At 38.3% G+C, this 17,277-nt stretch overlaps 1 protein-coding gene across 2 annotated transcripts in view; it reads left to right on the top strand.

Annotated features, from left to right (window-relative positions):
* The window catches only part of PPP1R32 (protein phosphatase 1 regulatory subunit 32), a 1,379,387-nt gene that overhangs the window by 1,177,341 nt on the left and 184,769 nt on the right, over positions 1-17,277 (top strand). For both annotated transcript variants that reach the window (XM_044059651.1, XM_044059652.1), the window contains exon 13: positions 8,386-8,466. In XM_044059651.1, coding sequence (XP_043915586.1) covers positions 8,386-8,464 — 79 coding nt within the window. In that variant the 3' untranslated portion in view covers positions 8,465-8,466. The remainder of the gene's footprint in view (positions 1-8,385; positions 8,467-17,277) is intronic.

Here is a 17,277-nt window from a genome sequence, read left to right as displayed (position 1 = left end):
AAAATAGCAGTATAAAACAGCATAATGTTTTTTATGTTTGATAAACAGTAGTAGAAGAGAATGAACTAGTCTAATGGTAAAGCGCAATGCAGTATTTGTTTGCAACAGTTAAACTAGTTTCAGTTCTTGTCAAACTATCGTGATATGTTTGTATTTTAAAACAACAATGAAAATGGTAAAGTGCATCTGTACAATACTGGATGAAAATAACCTTAGATAGTCTTGAATGCTCACTTGTGCATGGGTAATATAAAAAACAGGTGTGTTACAGACCTGCAAGTGAGCATCTGCATACATACTTAAGTTTCAGCCAGAAAAGAAAGACAGTAGAAGAGTATTAACTGTTTAAAAACAATGAAAATTACACTGTGTATTGTCGGCTGTGTATAAAAAAAAACTGATTTTGACTTTGCAGGCTCATTGCAGTGTGGGTAACAGTACGTTTTTTTCTCTTCTAGTGTTCATCTTAATGAAGTCCCTTCAGTTTCCATGCTTGCAGCAAGCAGTTCTGCAGCCATCACATGCTGTGACTATTCCTCCTTATTCCTATGTTCTTCAGCTCTTTTTTTGGCAGTTGCATACTTTGGGTTGCCATCTCAGTCCGGCTTCCCAAAACTGCCAAAGACCTCCAAAAGAGTAAATTTACATTAAGCACTATGGGGAGTTTCTACAGTGTCTCCTTAGTCCAGCTCTCTTTCTTGTATTCCCCTGTATGAATGCTGATTCTGGGAATATTTTCTGGCTACAGGTTACTGTGCTGATCCTTAGAGGCATGTTCAAAGCGGCTGTGTAAACACATTGTAACAGATGCTCCAGCTAAACAAGAGGATGCTGTTTTGTAAGCCTGTGAACTGCAATTGTAAACTTGTGAAACAAGCAGGACCCAGTTTGTTCAAAACGTGACTCTGGAGTGATCTGCCATGTAACAACTTAGCTGCATGCACTTGCTACAGGTCACTCTAGGGTTTCATTGGGAACAGTCTAAGTCCTGCTTGTTTCAGATGCTGCTTTTCTCCTAGTCCCCTGTGAGACCTAGATTGTCAGGTGAGGGGCTGACCACTGCTCACAGGGCCTGCTGTGGGGAATCACCCACCTTCCTTGATTTTAGTATGTAATACAGAGAGCTCCTTGTAGGGATTCCCATTACATGTCACCTGTTTAGTAGAGCCTGGCTTAATATGCAAATATAGCCTGTTTTTAGTTAAACATTTTAATTAATTTATCCATTAACCGTACTGTTCTAGTTTACTCTCATTAATTATCATGTTTATGTATTTGTTTTCTGTGCTGGGTGCCTAGATTTAGGGGAAATAGAGTAATCACTCAATAGAATCTGTTTATTTAAAATGCTTTGAACATCGTTTAATCTCTGTTTTCCCATTTATGTATCCATTCTTTCATTCATCCATTTTCGAAATCACTTGTACTGGTGAAGGTTGCAAGCTGAGCACTCTAGGCCAGATTTCCCTATCTGCAATTTCATTGATGTTGAAGAAGCATGTAAGGCTTCATTGATGGTTCTGCAGTTATTCCAGCTTCTAAAAGATGCTGTTTGATTATTATCTCTAACTCCTGTGCAAGTAAACATTATCAAGTCACACCTGTACAAGTCCAAATTGTGTAGCAGCATACTTAGTCCTCACAAAGGTAAATTCTGTCTGACACTGTGGCAGTCAGCATCTAAGGGATTTTCAAATTGATGTTCATGCAATTATGACTGTCAGCATCCAACTGTTTGCACACTGCTTCTGGCTAGTTCATTTTCTGCTAAGTATAATACCCCACGAAACTGAAATCAGATGAGTTTTCCTTATATTTTGTACACTTTTTACTGCATTACACATTTACCCACATTCCATATTCTTTTTGAAGTTGTCCTTCACAAATACCTGTGAGAGTACCGTGTACATAAGAAGCTGGTGCATAACTAGACATGCCTTATTTCACTCTAATGTTCACTGCATTTTGCTGTTATGTGGCAAATACAGTTCTTGTCTACCAAAGTCCCTCTGCATACCACAATTAATATGTATATTTGTTTCCTCTCTGCAGACACTGCCTTTATTTAATTTCTGTAGCCTTTTGAATCTTCTGAGCATTATTTTCATATTACAGATGTACTCCATAGTGGTGTCCCTGCTTATAGAATGTATGCAAATCTAACCCAAATTCAAACCATTTTTTAGGATCCATTGAATATGTCTATTTATACACAATAATCCTATAGTAAACTGATACATATGCTCTCTAACTGCAGCAGATGGCTGAGATATGTCCCATCTGGGTCTTCCCATCATTTCCTTTATGGTACTTGCACACTGGTGATGAGTGCATTCACAAAGTCCCCCACCCCATTTCCTGGGCAGTTATGGAGTTGTGTCCCTTCTCATCACAGAAGTGCTCCTCTGGACGTCAGTATAACCCATAGATACCTAATATAACTCATGGTTATACTGTTACTGAATTGCATGATGTTACCTATACAATTCTGAGGGCCAAAACCATGATTAAGCCAAATTCAATGGCAGAGGCTATACTCCACCTCAGACTCCGTATTTGGGATAGTACTAAAAGTCAAGTTAAAGCAGTATTTTCATTTTTAGTGAGTGTTTTCCAAAACACTGCTTTGCTGTTTTGAAAATTTAGCTTGGTGCTGCAGTACAAATGTAACTGCTTTACATTCTATATTTTCTTAATTTGAATTTGAATCTGGCAAGTACTGTTGTAATAACTAAAATATTTAAATGCATTTTTTTACCTTATAACACTAGCACAGAAGTGATAACATAGTCATTTTGTAGAGTGGTGATAAAGTTTATGATAATGTAGTGGTAATGGGCCACATATCTTATAGTCTAGTACACATTTCTTGGCTTATTTTTCCCTGTTTTTTTAATTTACTGGAAAATTAACAAACTGACTCACTGCACTATTTAAACTATCTACACATCTAGTAAGCTACTTATTTAGCTACTTATTGCTATTTACCCTTGGATGGGTCAAGTCTGTCTTCCCATTTTTAATGTAAAGAAAAGTGTAAAACCAGAGACTAACATCATATTGCATGAAACCTAGACTTTTTAATTTCAAAAAGCAGACTTTCTTTCCAACACTGAAAGTGGTTCACTGTCAAATGATGCTGATTACATGTATAATTTTATTTATATATATTTACATAACTGCTGAGTTTCTAAGCATAAATATTTACTAAAACAGATCTATGCATGAGCTCAGTAAGACATGGAAACATTAAATGCCAGCTTACATTTTTCTGATGCTAACAGCATAATGAAGCCTTAAATAATTTTTTTAAATAAGCTGAATAGTACTATGACGTATTTTCATTCAATTTTCTGACATAACAGACATTATGCTGGCTCCAATTTTATTTCCATTGTGTTATGTATCTACTGGGTAGTGTCTATTTAATTTAAAAAAAGTCATCCATCTTTATTACTGCAGCCTTTGTGGAATATACATCATAGAACTAGGGTTGCCAACCGTCCTGTTTTTCCCAGGATGTCCTGGATTTGGCCATTGTGTCCTGTGTCCTGGTAAGGACCTTCCCAGGATGCCATATGTCCTATTTTTGGCACAGCTTAGCACATTTTACTATAACTTACTAAGTTTTCTCATGATCACTGTTTAAGTAATGTGTGGTAAGTCAAATGGTATCAATATCAGAACTGTGTGTGCCTGCCCACACTATCTCGCCCAGATCCTTATACCTCAATGCCCACAGCAATTTGCTGACAGCCCTACAGGCCCGTTCATCACGCATGCCTGCTGTTCCTTTGTAAAATTACAACTGAGCCTATCATGGAGGAGCACAGCCTGCTGGCTGGTGTTCTTACTTGTCAGCTGCATTGCTAACTTGTTCCAATGAAATGAATAACAGTACAATAATTGACACATTATATTATCCACTTATAATGCTGTTTACTTGAGAAAAATGTAAAACCAGCAAAAGACTAAAGGCAGCCAGCCCAGCCATAATAATCTGAGATATAGTAGTGCATCTGCACTGTGACTGTCCGGATCCGGAACCTGTTTATTTAGCAGAATATTTCTGCGGTGTGATGATACTTGGGGCTCCTGTACAAAGTAAGTGTTCGTGGTTGTAACCCTCAGTGATGGGAAGTCCACCACAGAAACTGAGCACTCAGTTTGCAGAAAGGTAAGGTAGTAATGTATGAACACATTGCTCTGCCTATACAGTCATACATATACATGCATGTGACATAAAGCATATAAGGTTAACACAGCTTTCTGGAGAAGTAAGTCAAGGGTAGCCGTTTAGGGGATTTGTGGGTTGAAGATACAGCATATTAAGCAAGTGTCTCCTTTAACTTGCTGGTGTCAAAACTAGTCCATTTATTTTCTTCTGTTTGTACTGCATGTCCTAAGGATGGAAGTGTGCCAGACATTAACCTCAGGTCCTCACCCAAGCTGCTAAACATATGTGCACAGCAGAAAACACTAGTCTTTATTTTTAACTTGAACAGCGTGGGTGTGGAAAAAAATAAACTCGTTGCACTCGCACTTCATTGTACAGTGTATCATGGGAAACTTGATTTGCATTTGACTCTGTTATTTTTACATAGTTTCTTTTCTTTTTTTTTTTCAGTTTGTTTATTATTTTTGCAGACAAGAAATGCTCAGCCTAGAAGAAACATCTGCAAGCTCACTTGCAGCAATGGTCATTCTGACAGCACTGAAACAGTCAGCAAGCGATTATTTCATTATTATGCATTTATTTACGGGTTTGGTTATTTATTAAATATACAAACCTGGTTAACGATGAGTTATTTTTTGACTGCACCTGCACATTCTGTACTAAAGTTACTTGTTTTCATATGACTGTAATTTGTATTCAAACATATCTGGCACTTTTTTAAGTTGTCATGGCTAAGTTCTTACTGCTAACCAACTGTCTGCATCACAGATTTTTAAGTTAGAAAAAATTGCCTTCTTAATCGCTATAGCGAGGGGTACAGAGCTACCTTGGGTGAACTTTATTCTTTGCCTCCAAATCAGGACTAACCTACTAGATGATTCGGTTTTGTGCACAGTTTTACTGTTTTTGTTTTTCAAAACGTGTCCACAGTATTATGCTTGTGTGTGTGTATTATATCATTATCTTCCAAAATTAGATATTGGGTCATCATGTAACTGTGTGTGAATTGTTGTAACGAGGCTGACTGAAAAATGTACCGTTAGTCCATATGTACTCTAAAAGGGTGCGTTATCAATGCCTGTAGGGAATTGGGATTTGAAATGGGGATAGCAGAAGCAGAGTCGATTTGTGCACTGAAAATAAGATCTGGACCAGACTGCTTTGTAAAAACCCAAATGTTCTCTCAGGCACACAAATGCGTGCTTGTGTTAAACACATTATAACAGGGTGATACTGTCATGTTGTGTCTGGCTGGGCAGGCATTCCGTTGATGCCGCAAATAAACTTACAGTAGTTGGAGAAAGACAGCCCTGGGAAAGCTCATTGGCTAGAAAGTAGAACCGCTTGAGTAAGAGCCTGAGGCTATAGGGTCTTACCGAAGAGTTTGCATGACGTGCAGGACTTTCCCTTTGTCGAATGGATGCTTCACCCTTACTAAAAACTGATGATGTATTCTGAAACAACGTTTTTGCATAGCAGTCACACAATCTGATATTGTTAGCTGATCTACTTGGGGGTTCACTGGAAATGGATACAAGTTATTATGCAACTGAAGGTAGCGTGAGTAGCGCAGAAACTGATGGAGAATGTAATGATTTGCCAAACACTAAACCTAAAAAGAAAGCAAAGAGGTTGTCATGGTATTGTGAAGAATGGCAGACAGAATTTTCCTGGTTTGAAAAAGTTCATGGCAATGTCTTCACAGCTCGATGCCCATTGTGTAAGAAGGAGGTTTTGGTTGCTTATGGTGACAAAGGTGACAGTAAATCATAGCCATTCGAAAAGTCATCAGAAAGCTCAGATTGCTGCAATCATTGCTGTCATTGACATTTTTTTCAAGAAAAAGTCAACGACAGTAACAGGAATTGACAAGCAGGCAACGGTTGCAGAACTTGTGCATGCTTACCACACTGTGCATCACCACATCTCCCACAACGCTGCTGACTGTGGTGCTAAACTGGACCACTTGTTATATCAAGACTCGGTTACTGCTAAAAAGACAGCGTGTCACATAAAAGCAGAAGCACTGGTGACTGATGTCCTTGGCCCAAAGTCACTGGAGTCCATTATAAAAGACATTACTGATGACAATTCTATTCGATTTTCTGTCAACTGATGCATCTAATCTCAAGAACAGAAAAATGTTTCCTGTCTGCATTCAATATTTTACTGTTGAAACTGGTTTAAGTGAAAAGCTTTTAGACTTTGTTGAGCTTAATGATGAGCATTCTACTTCTATCGCAGACATGCTAGTTAAAGGTCTTTCAGATAATGGCCTTGATATTGCATGCATGTCTTCTTATTCAGTGGATAACGCAAGTGTGAACTATGGTGCAAAGCAGTCTGTGTTTACTGAGCTGTTGAAAAGAAATAGTAATATTCTGAAGACAAACTGCAATGCTCATATGATACACAATGCCTTGAAAAAAACTAACTGATGAACTTGATTGTGATGTAGAAACAATGGTTACCAGCATTTACAGTCATTTCATTGTATCTGCTAATAGGAGAGCCCAGTTACAAATTTTTTTTTGACTTTGTATACTTAAGAGTATCACAAGTTGTTGAGGCATGGACCAACGAGATGGTTGTCTCTGGGTCCAGCTATTGACAGATTATTTGATTCATGGCTTGCCATTGTGTCCTACTTTACATCTCTCTGTGAAGACTGCCCAAAGAGAGTTCGTATGCATCTGGGAATGGAAAATAATATGCATGACTGTGAAGCCGTAGAGACAAACATTAAAAAAGCATACTTATGTTTTGTCCCGAACATTTGCATTGTGTTTGAGGTGTCGGTCCAGAAAGTGGAGAGGGAAGATTTTACATTGCTTGAGCTCTTGTCTGTAATGCAGCAACTGAAAACTAAAATTGAGTCATGCATAACTGATAAATTTTTTGGACACAAAGCACAAACTATACTTGAGAATGAGGACATGGAACCCTCATACAGTGCGTCTGCAACACAATTTTTTGGCAGCTCTAGAAAAGTCTTTGAACAAATGGTTTAATTTCTCAGATGGCAGCATTGCGTGTATGATGCATCAAATATCTGTAAATACAGAAGTAGCATTTCAGTCCTTTCGTAGTGCAAGCACTGTAATGGGCTTGACAACAAAGGACATCGATTTAGACATGCTTTATGATGAGTTTTGTGCATAAAGGCATGCTTTATCCAATATTGTTGCTAATTCAACTGCTACTGCATGCACTAAATGGCAGGAATTTTTTGCAGGTGCCCGTGATAGTGCAGCTTTTCCAATGAACATGTTTAAGACTGTATCAGCTGCATTGTCATTACCAGGCAGCAATGCCTTCCCTGAGAGGGTGCTTTCTTTAATGAGTGCAAAGTGGTGTGCAGACTGAAACAGGGCCACTCAAGCACTAATCAAAGCTGAACTGCAAGTTTTTCTTGACTACAGCATGAGCTGCAGTAATTTCTATCCGTTTGTTTTGAAAGATGACAAACTGATTTCATCAGTAGCTGGCAGTGAAAAGTACAAATGGAAACAGATTGCTCAGCCTGAGTAGTCTGCTTCTTCCACGAGTACTTTAACAGCTCAGGGTCAGCCTGCTGTGGTTTCATGTGAGGTAGACGTTCAACTTCAATCAAAGTAATTAGTTCGTTCAACTGACATTGAATAATGTTTGTATTGTATTGTATTGACTATATCTTTTGCTTACACCTCGATGTTATTGCTTTATTGTTTTTTTGCGGTTTTCCAATGTGAATGACTATTTGCAATTTAGCAGTTAGCCTAACTGCCTGTGTGGGCTGACTATTTTAAAATAACAGTTTTGAGCTAAAAATTCTTGCATTCGAGTGTTGTTTTTTTTTTTTTTTGAGCTCAAAATGCACTAAAACTCACTTATGCTCATCTGTTGTTTAAAAAATTTTTTTCCCGGGGGCTCAACATCCTCGGACCCGGAGGGGAAGGGAAGGAGGGAGGGAAGGGAGAGGAGGGGATGAGTCACAGGGGACAAGCGGCAGAAAAAGAGGTGTCCTGGATTTTAATTGTGAAAAGTTGGCAACCCTACATAGGACTTATTTCAGTTTGTTTTATGGATGTTTTAAATCTGTTAATTTTCAACATAAAAATATGCAAGTAACAACCCGATAAATATGTATGTCTGCCAATATTTGAACCATTTTCTGCATTATCTATCACAGCTTGTTTTTTTTTTTTTTTTTTCTTATTTCCCTTTAGAACTATGTTAGCTGTTGACCGATTTTATGATGACCATACCTATGATTGCAAGGAACGTCCTGTGGAAATGGTAGCCTAATTGTAAGTATACCAAATCAGTTTACAAGTAATATCTAATATTAAGGAAAGCTGACAACATATAAGTTTAAATTCAGTGTTATTTCCTCTTAGATTTTGTGCTCACAATGAATTTTATGCATTGAATTATGTATGTATGTATATATAGGTGTAATATCAAGCTGTTGAGATGACTTACCTCGACCATTAACATCCCCAACCTGGAACAACGAAAAAGCATCATGCCAATTGCTTAAAAATCAACATTCGACCACTCACCATCCAGGAAAAAAAACATCCGCTACAAGGCAGAAAATTTCCTGCTGCTTATATATTCTAACTCCAAGATTGCACTACAGTGAAGAAAAGGGTACATTTCCCAGTCTCCACTGTATTGTGTAATGCACTTCAAAACACCAACACTCCAAACTGCAAACAGTCTCCGTATCAACGTTTCACAGTCAACAGGAATTATGTTCCCAGTTTTGCCTCTCTGCCACTTCGTGTTCGTCCTTCTCACTGTCGAGGTAAGTCACCTCGACATTTTGATAGTAGACCATATATATATATATATATATATATATATATATATATATATATGTATATATATATATAGATAATATAAATTTACTTCTTGACTATTTGCTGTTTATTGACTGAAGTACTGGTCTGATCCTAAAGGAACCATTTCAGCCACAGTAAGTTGTGCGTGAGTGATTATTTGACAGATGTTTAGAGATACAAATGTTTATGTAACCAACACAAGTTCTTACATAGTTGTTTGTACATATTTGCATGGGCTCATTCATTTCAAAGATACAAACATGTATGACATGTATGCATGCATTCAAATGTACATTAGTTATTCATACATATATACATTGGTTGGCACATAGGTTGCAACGTGGCTTATTTGCATAGTAGAAATCAGAAGTTCATGTCCATATGGCACATGGTATATATTCAACATATACAATACATGTGCTATCCATTCCATAATAATTACATAATATTTGCAGAGTAACAAATTGTGCTTGACAAAAGTTAAGGGAGATTTTACTGCATGTCAGGAGCCTCTGTTGCTGAAACTAAACATCAAGGTAGTTGTGAGGGTGGTGGTGTTGGGGGGGGGGGGGTGTATGGTTTTCATTGAGTAATAGAGAGTCATTTCGTTGGAACATTGTAGAGTTGTTAAATTATGTATGACTGTGTATATGATAGAGTGAAACAGAAGTTTTTCCCTTTCTAGAAATGTGAGACAGTGGGCTCAGGAGATGGAGGTACAGTGGTGCTTTTTAGGAGCAAATATGAAGGCAAAGCTGCAGATTTATATTGACCATGTTAGAAAATCAGGGAAAGTCTTCTTGTTGGAATAAACCAGCAGAAGAGGTCCATATTCTAGTTGGGGTTGCTCTACTCCCTAGTGTAAGAACTCTGGAAATTCTGCAGCAGTCATATGTTCTAATTACTTTTGCTTTTAGAGCATTAATGCAGTTGTCCACAGCCATGGAAGGATCAAGTATTAGGTCAACACATTTAAAGAAAGAAGCATATTCATTGTTACTATTATGAGTTAGAGAAGGTGAAGTGGGGGATTGTTTTGAGTTTTGGGATATATAATAGATATCTTGTATTTGATTTTCTTAACATGCAAAGTGTTTGGTTAGGCCAGTTAGGAGGTTAAGAAGGATGGTATCTAGAGAGGGTGAGGACAACATCATTGTTATTAACCTGGATAAGAGGAGGCCAGCTGGAAGGTGGTTTATGAAAACTGATGAGCAGACAGTTTAGGACTGAGTCTTGAGGCACACCTGTGGTAATAGCTGTGGATGTAGATATGGGCTATCAGTTTTAACACAGAAAATTGCATGGCTGTATTTGGAACCAGGAAACAGTGTTCAGGTAATTTATAAATTATTGTGGGGTATTAGGAGATGCTTGCAGCTTATTAAATCAAAAGTCTTTGGTTACTTGATTTTAGTTTGCAGTGGTCAGTATGATGCCAAATAGTAATAAGATGGTTATAAGTGTTCTTCTGAGTGAGGATGTAGTCTGTGTTTGTAGAGATAGTCTGTATTTTATATTTTGTGGAAAAAAAATCTTTACTAACAATTTGCCTAAGTGAGAGAGAAATAATATCTGTCTGAACTGTGCATATTTAGGAATACTGAGGATTTAGGAATATATATAATGATGGCAAGTAAGTGGCAATTTAGAGATAAGGCATTGATTCTAATGAAATCTAATCTCTTCAGAGAAAACAAGTGTTAAACATTAATCAGTGCATATTTATCAAAGTTTCTTAAGAGATATTTTTTTGTGTTTTTTTTTAAACCACGAGTGGGACCTGAATTGTACTTTTGGGAATGACATAACTGTTTTTTAACAGATAATCTACGGTTATGTTTGAATGCAGGAGAAATGAGAATTAATGTGAAACTTCTATGTTGCACTTCACTGCTGATGAACATGGACTTTAGGATTTTCATACCCATTGTGTATCCCCCTTCATGAAGAAGAGGAATTACATTACAGAATAAAACAGTGCACCAAACTGATGTAATTTTTTAAATATTTTGTTTTAGCAGCTTGGATACAAAGCTACTTAACAAAGTAAAAAGATCAGTGTGTATATGTTACCTGAGCATACCTGTCAATTGTCCAGAATTTTGAAGAATGTCCAGAATTTTGCCCTGCTCCAATTATCATATACATATGTATTTACTAGGCTAATGTCCACAGAGGAGTTTTTAAGCCTAACCATGTATCACACATCTCTGACAAGTTCTGGTACCATTGATATGTATAAGCAGGGGCATGGGAAGTGAAACATTTACAAGCAGGGGCCTGGGAGAGGAACCATCCAGTAGAGAGATAGGTGCCAAACCAAGGATGAATTTCCTGTTCCCCATCCAGTTGTCCAAGTTACACTTGAATTGGGTTAGGGAGGAACTCTACTTCACATGGGTGGGGAGCTTGTTCCAGAAAAGGGATAGTCTCTGAGATACATACCTGTCTCTCCATCAGGTCCTATTCATATCACAGGCAAGGTTTAAGTCTTTAGAATGGGGTAATTTTGGTGCTATTTGTTTTACAGATATGCAGGAGGTCTGAAAGAGTGGGGTCTGACAATGTCTTGTATGCCAGGTGTAGATCTTCCCTCAACAGCCTGTAGGAGACATAATACAGGAATTGAGCCTTGATGTGGCCTGGAAAGGACATGTTACTTATGCCCTGTATTCTTTTAGTGGGGAACCTCTGTGGACATTCCCGTTGTTGGATATGTCTGGTTATGCACATACCAAAGGGGCATTTTACTTAATGATAGGTCTGGTAAGTGCCGAATACAGGGGAACAATGACTTTCTTGGATCTAGATGTCATACCTTTGTTTATAAATTGCACAACATAGAATGATTTCCTCACTGTTGTAAACATGTGATGCTCAAAGGGTAGATTACTGTCTAGGTGTGTCCCCAAATCTCTGACTACTGAGTCAACTCTTAGGGGTATGTTGTTAATATGATAGTTACCAGGGGTGGATGACTTCATGAAGAATAGTATTATGCATTTCTTGGCATTTAGTTTTAATCCATGACTCTGACACCAGTTTGTCTGTGTCATCCCTTCCTGGAGAACATTTGTGTCGGTGGACGATTCAGTGACAGCCCCTAATTTGCAATCATCAACAAATTTAGTCAGCCAGAGGCCATTGACATTGGCCTTGACTTCAGAGAAATAAGTACCAAAAAGGACCAATTCCTAAGAGACCCCACTTGTGACTGGACTCATTGTAGAGTTGTAGTCCCCAGTTCTAACTTTCTGGGTCCTGTTTGTGAGCCAGCTGGCTCTCCATTGGGTGACATAAGGGGTTGTACCTAACCTCTTAAGTTTTTCAACAATGCCTGAATAGGGTATTGTGTCAAATGCTATGTCAAACTAGGCAGTGTGAACCATTTTGCCTTCATCCATTGCTTTGGTGACCTTCTCAAAGAAGTTCACCAGGATGAGTAGGCATGACCTGCCCTTGATGAAACCATATTGGGTTGGGTCCAGTGTCTGGAGGTTTCCTATGTCATTATTGATCATTTCCATGATAATTCTTTCCATGGAATTGTATATGAGACTAGTGAGACGTATGACTCTGTAGTTTCCTGGGTCTGTAGGTGGCCCACCTTTGTGCAGAGGGATGACTGTTGCTGTTCTCCATTCATGAGGCATGAAGCCTGTTTGGAAGCTGTAGTTAAGTAGCAGTTCCAGAGGCCCTGCTAGGTCAAGTTTCATTATATTTAGAGGGCATCCTGGGATATTGTCTGGGCCCATTGATGCAGTGTTCTTGGCCTTAGAGAGCATTAAGAACCTGTTCCTAGTGATAGCCGGGGGAATTATATTTGATATTTCCTGAGGGAAGGTTGAGGGGGTGAGAGAGTTAAAGTAGGAGCTGAATTTGTTGCCTATTAGGTTAGCTATATCATCTGGAACTTGATGTTCTTAACATGGAAAACAGTTTTATTGATTGCTCTGACCTCTGCAAGAAGGGTATATGAGTTGCAAGCTCTTATGGTGAGTCAGCCCTGCCTCATTTTCCACAAAGACACTGTTTCTTTAAGAACTAATCCTTCTTTTATGCCTAAAGTCGTATCCGTGTTTACTTTAAGTCAAAGTATCCATCTCCCTGCTTTCTTTCCTGAACCTAAAAATGAGGGAAAAAGGCTTCTCCATACCTTGGATGTCCACAGACAACTCGGGTACTATCTTGACAGAACTAAATCTTTCAGATTATCTGATCAATTGTTAATATTGTGTGAAGGTAAGAAGAAGGGACAGCTGGTGTCAAAACAGACTATTTGCAAATTGTTGTCTGAGGCTATTACCTTTTGCTATACTAATCATGACAAATCTATTCCAGACAGGGTCAAGGCCCACTCTACAAGGACCTTGGCTTGTTTGGCTTTTAGGAAAGGGTTGGATTCTTGAAATGTTCTAGAAGCTGCTAGTAGGCTCTCTGTACATAATTTTAGAAAGTACTATAAGCTGGATTCCTTCTCTAGGTCTAGATCATGCTTTACTAGGAACATTTTTCCAGGGGCTGCTGGACCCTTCTCCTTCTGCCTCCTAAGTATAGCTATCTAGTGTAACCTACCCATATAGTTAAGGTTACTACAGCAGTGATCAATATGAAGAGCGTAGTACAGATGTGTAAGTTGAACTTACCATAACAGTAGATGCTCGAATGATGATTACTGCTGCAGTAACTGCTTCCTCCCTTCACCCTCTGTTTTTTGGTGAGTCTTTATGGCAAGGTGTGGACATTTATTTTTTTCTTATTCCTAGCCTTGCCCCTTTAGGGTTCAGCCTCCCTCTACTGGCATGAAAGCCATGAAGAGTTTCATGCCCAAACTTGCCTTTTAGTTAGCTCAGTTCTAGCTGCTTGACAGTTTGAGTGCATGGAAGGTGCCTTGAAACTTTGGAAATTGGCTGGCTGTTGTATCCTTGGCAGGATATAAACCCATATAGCTAAGACTAATGCAGCAGTGATCATTTGAACATCTTCTGTTATTATAAGTTCAACTGTACTTTTCCTGTTGTCTTCCTGTCTGTTCATGAGGCACCTCTGAGTTGGGATGAGTGCCTAGTTCAACGTTAATGTTCTCTCTGTTTTTCTCTCTCTTTCCCTCTCGATCAGGCAGCTTCATTCTCAGATATTAGGAGAATCCTGTAGTTCCAGGTTTAAGGATCCAACTAGTTGTGCTTTTCTGTGTGAGATGAGTCATCCTGGGGTTTCGATATGCTGTAGCTCATTATAGCAAATCCTGGACTTGGTAGGACAAGAAAGACTTGAAGATGGTACCAACAGACTTCCCTTTGTTCCACTTATGTTGTGATGCTGGTAAGTGATTGAGTCTGTGGGGTATGGCAATTGAAGAAAAAGAAATCTGATATTCAGGGCTAATCATCAGGCTTTTGCAGCAGGACTCCCAAGAGTCAGTACTCAACAGTGATGTGACAATAGGAGGTATACCAGCCATGCCAGGAGAAATAGGGCAGCGGATTTGCAACATACACCAGCGCAGCTAGCTGGAATTTTCTAAATTAATATGTCATTTGTATATCAAATTAATTTGTATAGATGCTTGTGCTGAAAATGTATTTGTGAAGTTTGCTTGTTTTAAAATGTATCAACAGTATGCCCTGCTGGTAGAAAAAGAGATGTATATGCATTATTGTAACTGTTTAAATATCTACATTGTAACAACATATACTGGAAGTGAAGAAGTTAAACTTAATCCACCTAACTTTGCAGAATATTCTTGAAATGAAATTATTTTATGGGCTAAGCCATAAAGATGTTATCCCACAATTTTGAATGGAGACAGAGACGCAATGTCTGTGTTAGTGAATAGTTGGTAGATCCTGTAGGAAGAAGGGAAGTGTTTTATGATTTTATGACTTCCAGGACATCTGAGCAAAGCTCTGTCTGTGTGTATGGTAACATATATGTCCTAAAATCCTGTCAGCTTTTAGTGTTGAGTGTGAGAGATAGTCAGATGACCAGGTGTGAGGTCATTGTGTAATCAACTCAGAAATAATTAATTAGATATTAGTAGGAGATTGCTCTCAGCATTCTGTATTTTGTATTGGATTTGACAATAAAGACCATTCACCCACACATCATTTTGCTTTGTGGGAGTAAATAACTTCATCAGGGAACAGTAATTATTTTAGATTAGTCAGGAAAATATAGTGAGATTAGAAGTACTGTTTTTCTATAACTGTGTGAAACTTTTCCATTGGTGTTAGTTTTAATATTTTCTTTGACTGAAGCTCTGGTGTTTACTGTAAATATATATTTAGTGTTTTCTTGTTCTTTTATTAATTATTAAACATATTTAAACTCTTCATTGTGGCTGGTCCTTTTTAGAAGATATTTAAGTTTTGAGAGTATTTGCACACATTTATTTGGTGATAACCGTGGCGACTCCTGAAAGCCTTGCCGTTTGGTCAGCATTACCATTTGTGTTAATATTAACTTCACTCAGTATAATTGGATACCCTTTTAAGAGCCTTATAGTAACTGACTGGTGGCAGTGAATCCACCTTATAGTCTGGTCAAAGTCGGTAAAGCGGGTAATCTGTGACAGCCTTTTCCAGGTGTGTGTGTGTGTGTGTGTGTGTGTGTGTGTGTGTGTGTGTGTGTGTGTGTGTGTGTGTGTGTGTGTGTGTGTCAGCTACTTGGAGCAGGGACACAAAGCACTGGTTTCACAGAGAGAGTGGTGGAGGACTTGGCTTGGGCACTCGGCTGAGGACTTAACTATGCAGCTGTACCAGTGGGGAGTCTTACTGGAGACCTGGAGGGAGATAGATATAGAAACCCAGACCTTGGGCTGAGTGTGTTCCCTGTGTGCTGTTAAGGGAAATTGTGCTTGATGCAGAGAGGTCTGCATCTGGAAATACTGAGCGTATCCATTTGTATTCTAAGTGAATGTCCCTCTCCAGTGTCAGTGGTGCGGATTCAGACTCCTTGATTACTGGCCCAGAGTGGGGACGTTATAAGTGACTCTACTTAAACATGTAGAACTGTGTAAGTTTTTATTACAAATACAGTGAGAAAACCTTAAATCAAAAATAGGTACAACTTTTAAAACTGTATTTAGAATGGACATTGTATTTGGAGGTATGTTCCCTTCACATTAATAAATTGAGAGAGAGCTAAAATCTTTCTCTTAGTTTTGTATGGTGCAGAGGTTCGGATAATGGGGAGCCCTGAAGGGAATTCTCAAACCTGTTTCCAGAATCGTCAAGAAAATGATGTACCTGCCACCTTTTCCAGATCTGTATTACTGAAATGAATATAGGATTCCATGACTTAGCATTACTAGATAGTTTAGTAGTAGATAAATGGATTGACGTAATCTGATTAATTAAAGATGAAATCATTGTGAAAGTATGGAAGGAAAAGCGGTGGTGATTCAGATTCAAAATTAAAACTAGCACTTTTGTTAAGAGCATACAAAGTATGCCTAAACAGTATGGTCTAGAATACTTGGGAGAATATTTATTTATTCATTCATTCATTCGCAGTTGTTGACTGGAATAGCTTTCTGAGCTATAATAGCCCCTTTTCAGTTGGTTCTCAGGGATAAAAGCTTCATTGATCCTAGAATAATGCATCACAGAATTAAAAGATATAAAATGACAATAAATAGGATGCAATTAATAGCTAACTGAGAATTTCAAACATTGTTTGACATATTAGTGGAGTGGAGAAAGATGAGTTGTGTAGAAATGAAATAAAGTGTGTGTGGGGGGGGGGGGGTTATGACGTGAGAGATAAGGGAAAGGTTACTGTAGAACAGCCAGAGCTGATTTTAGATGGTAGAGGAGTTTATGTAGTGCCAATTTTGTAGCAAAGAGGGGAAGGAAAAAGAGGGATGTGTAGGGGATACAGAAAGGGAATTTGTTATTTTGGATGTGGGCAGATGAAAGAATTATGCATGGTGGCTGTGAATTATGTTTCATATTATACTAGGGCAGTGATGACTGTGGGCTGGATACAGTTGTAACTTAGTAATGAATGCAGAAATAGTTGCTTCTTTCTTGATGTTTGTTGGGGTAGTTAAATAAAAACATTACTATCAGTGAGAAGTACATTTCACATTTTATGAATGCTTAAAAAATGTCTGGTGGGAAAAAGAGGATATTAAGAAGACAGACCCTGGGATTCATTAACATTTGCCCTAAGTGCATACCATTCTGAGTAAACGGACGACATAAGCATAACTCACATCTTCTTCCTCCTAATTTTAATTTTCCTACCGCCTTAATTATCAAAGGG

Source organism: Protopterus annectens, chromosome 17.part0 (assembly GCF_019279795.1).
Source record: "Protopterus annectens isolate FY-2018-M chromosome 17.part0, PAN1.0, whole genome shotgun sequence".
NCBI lineage: Eukaryota > Metazoa > Chordata > Ceratodontiformes > Protopteridae > Protopterus > Protopterus annectens.
This window is presented reverse-complemented; position numbering and strand designations above follow the sequence as displayed.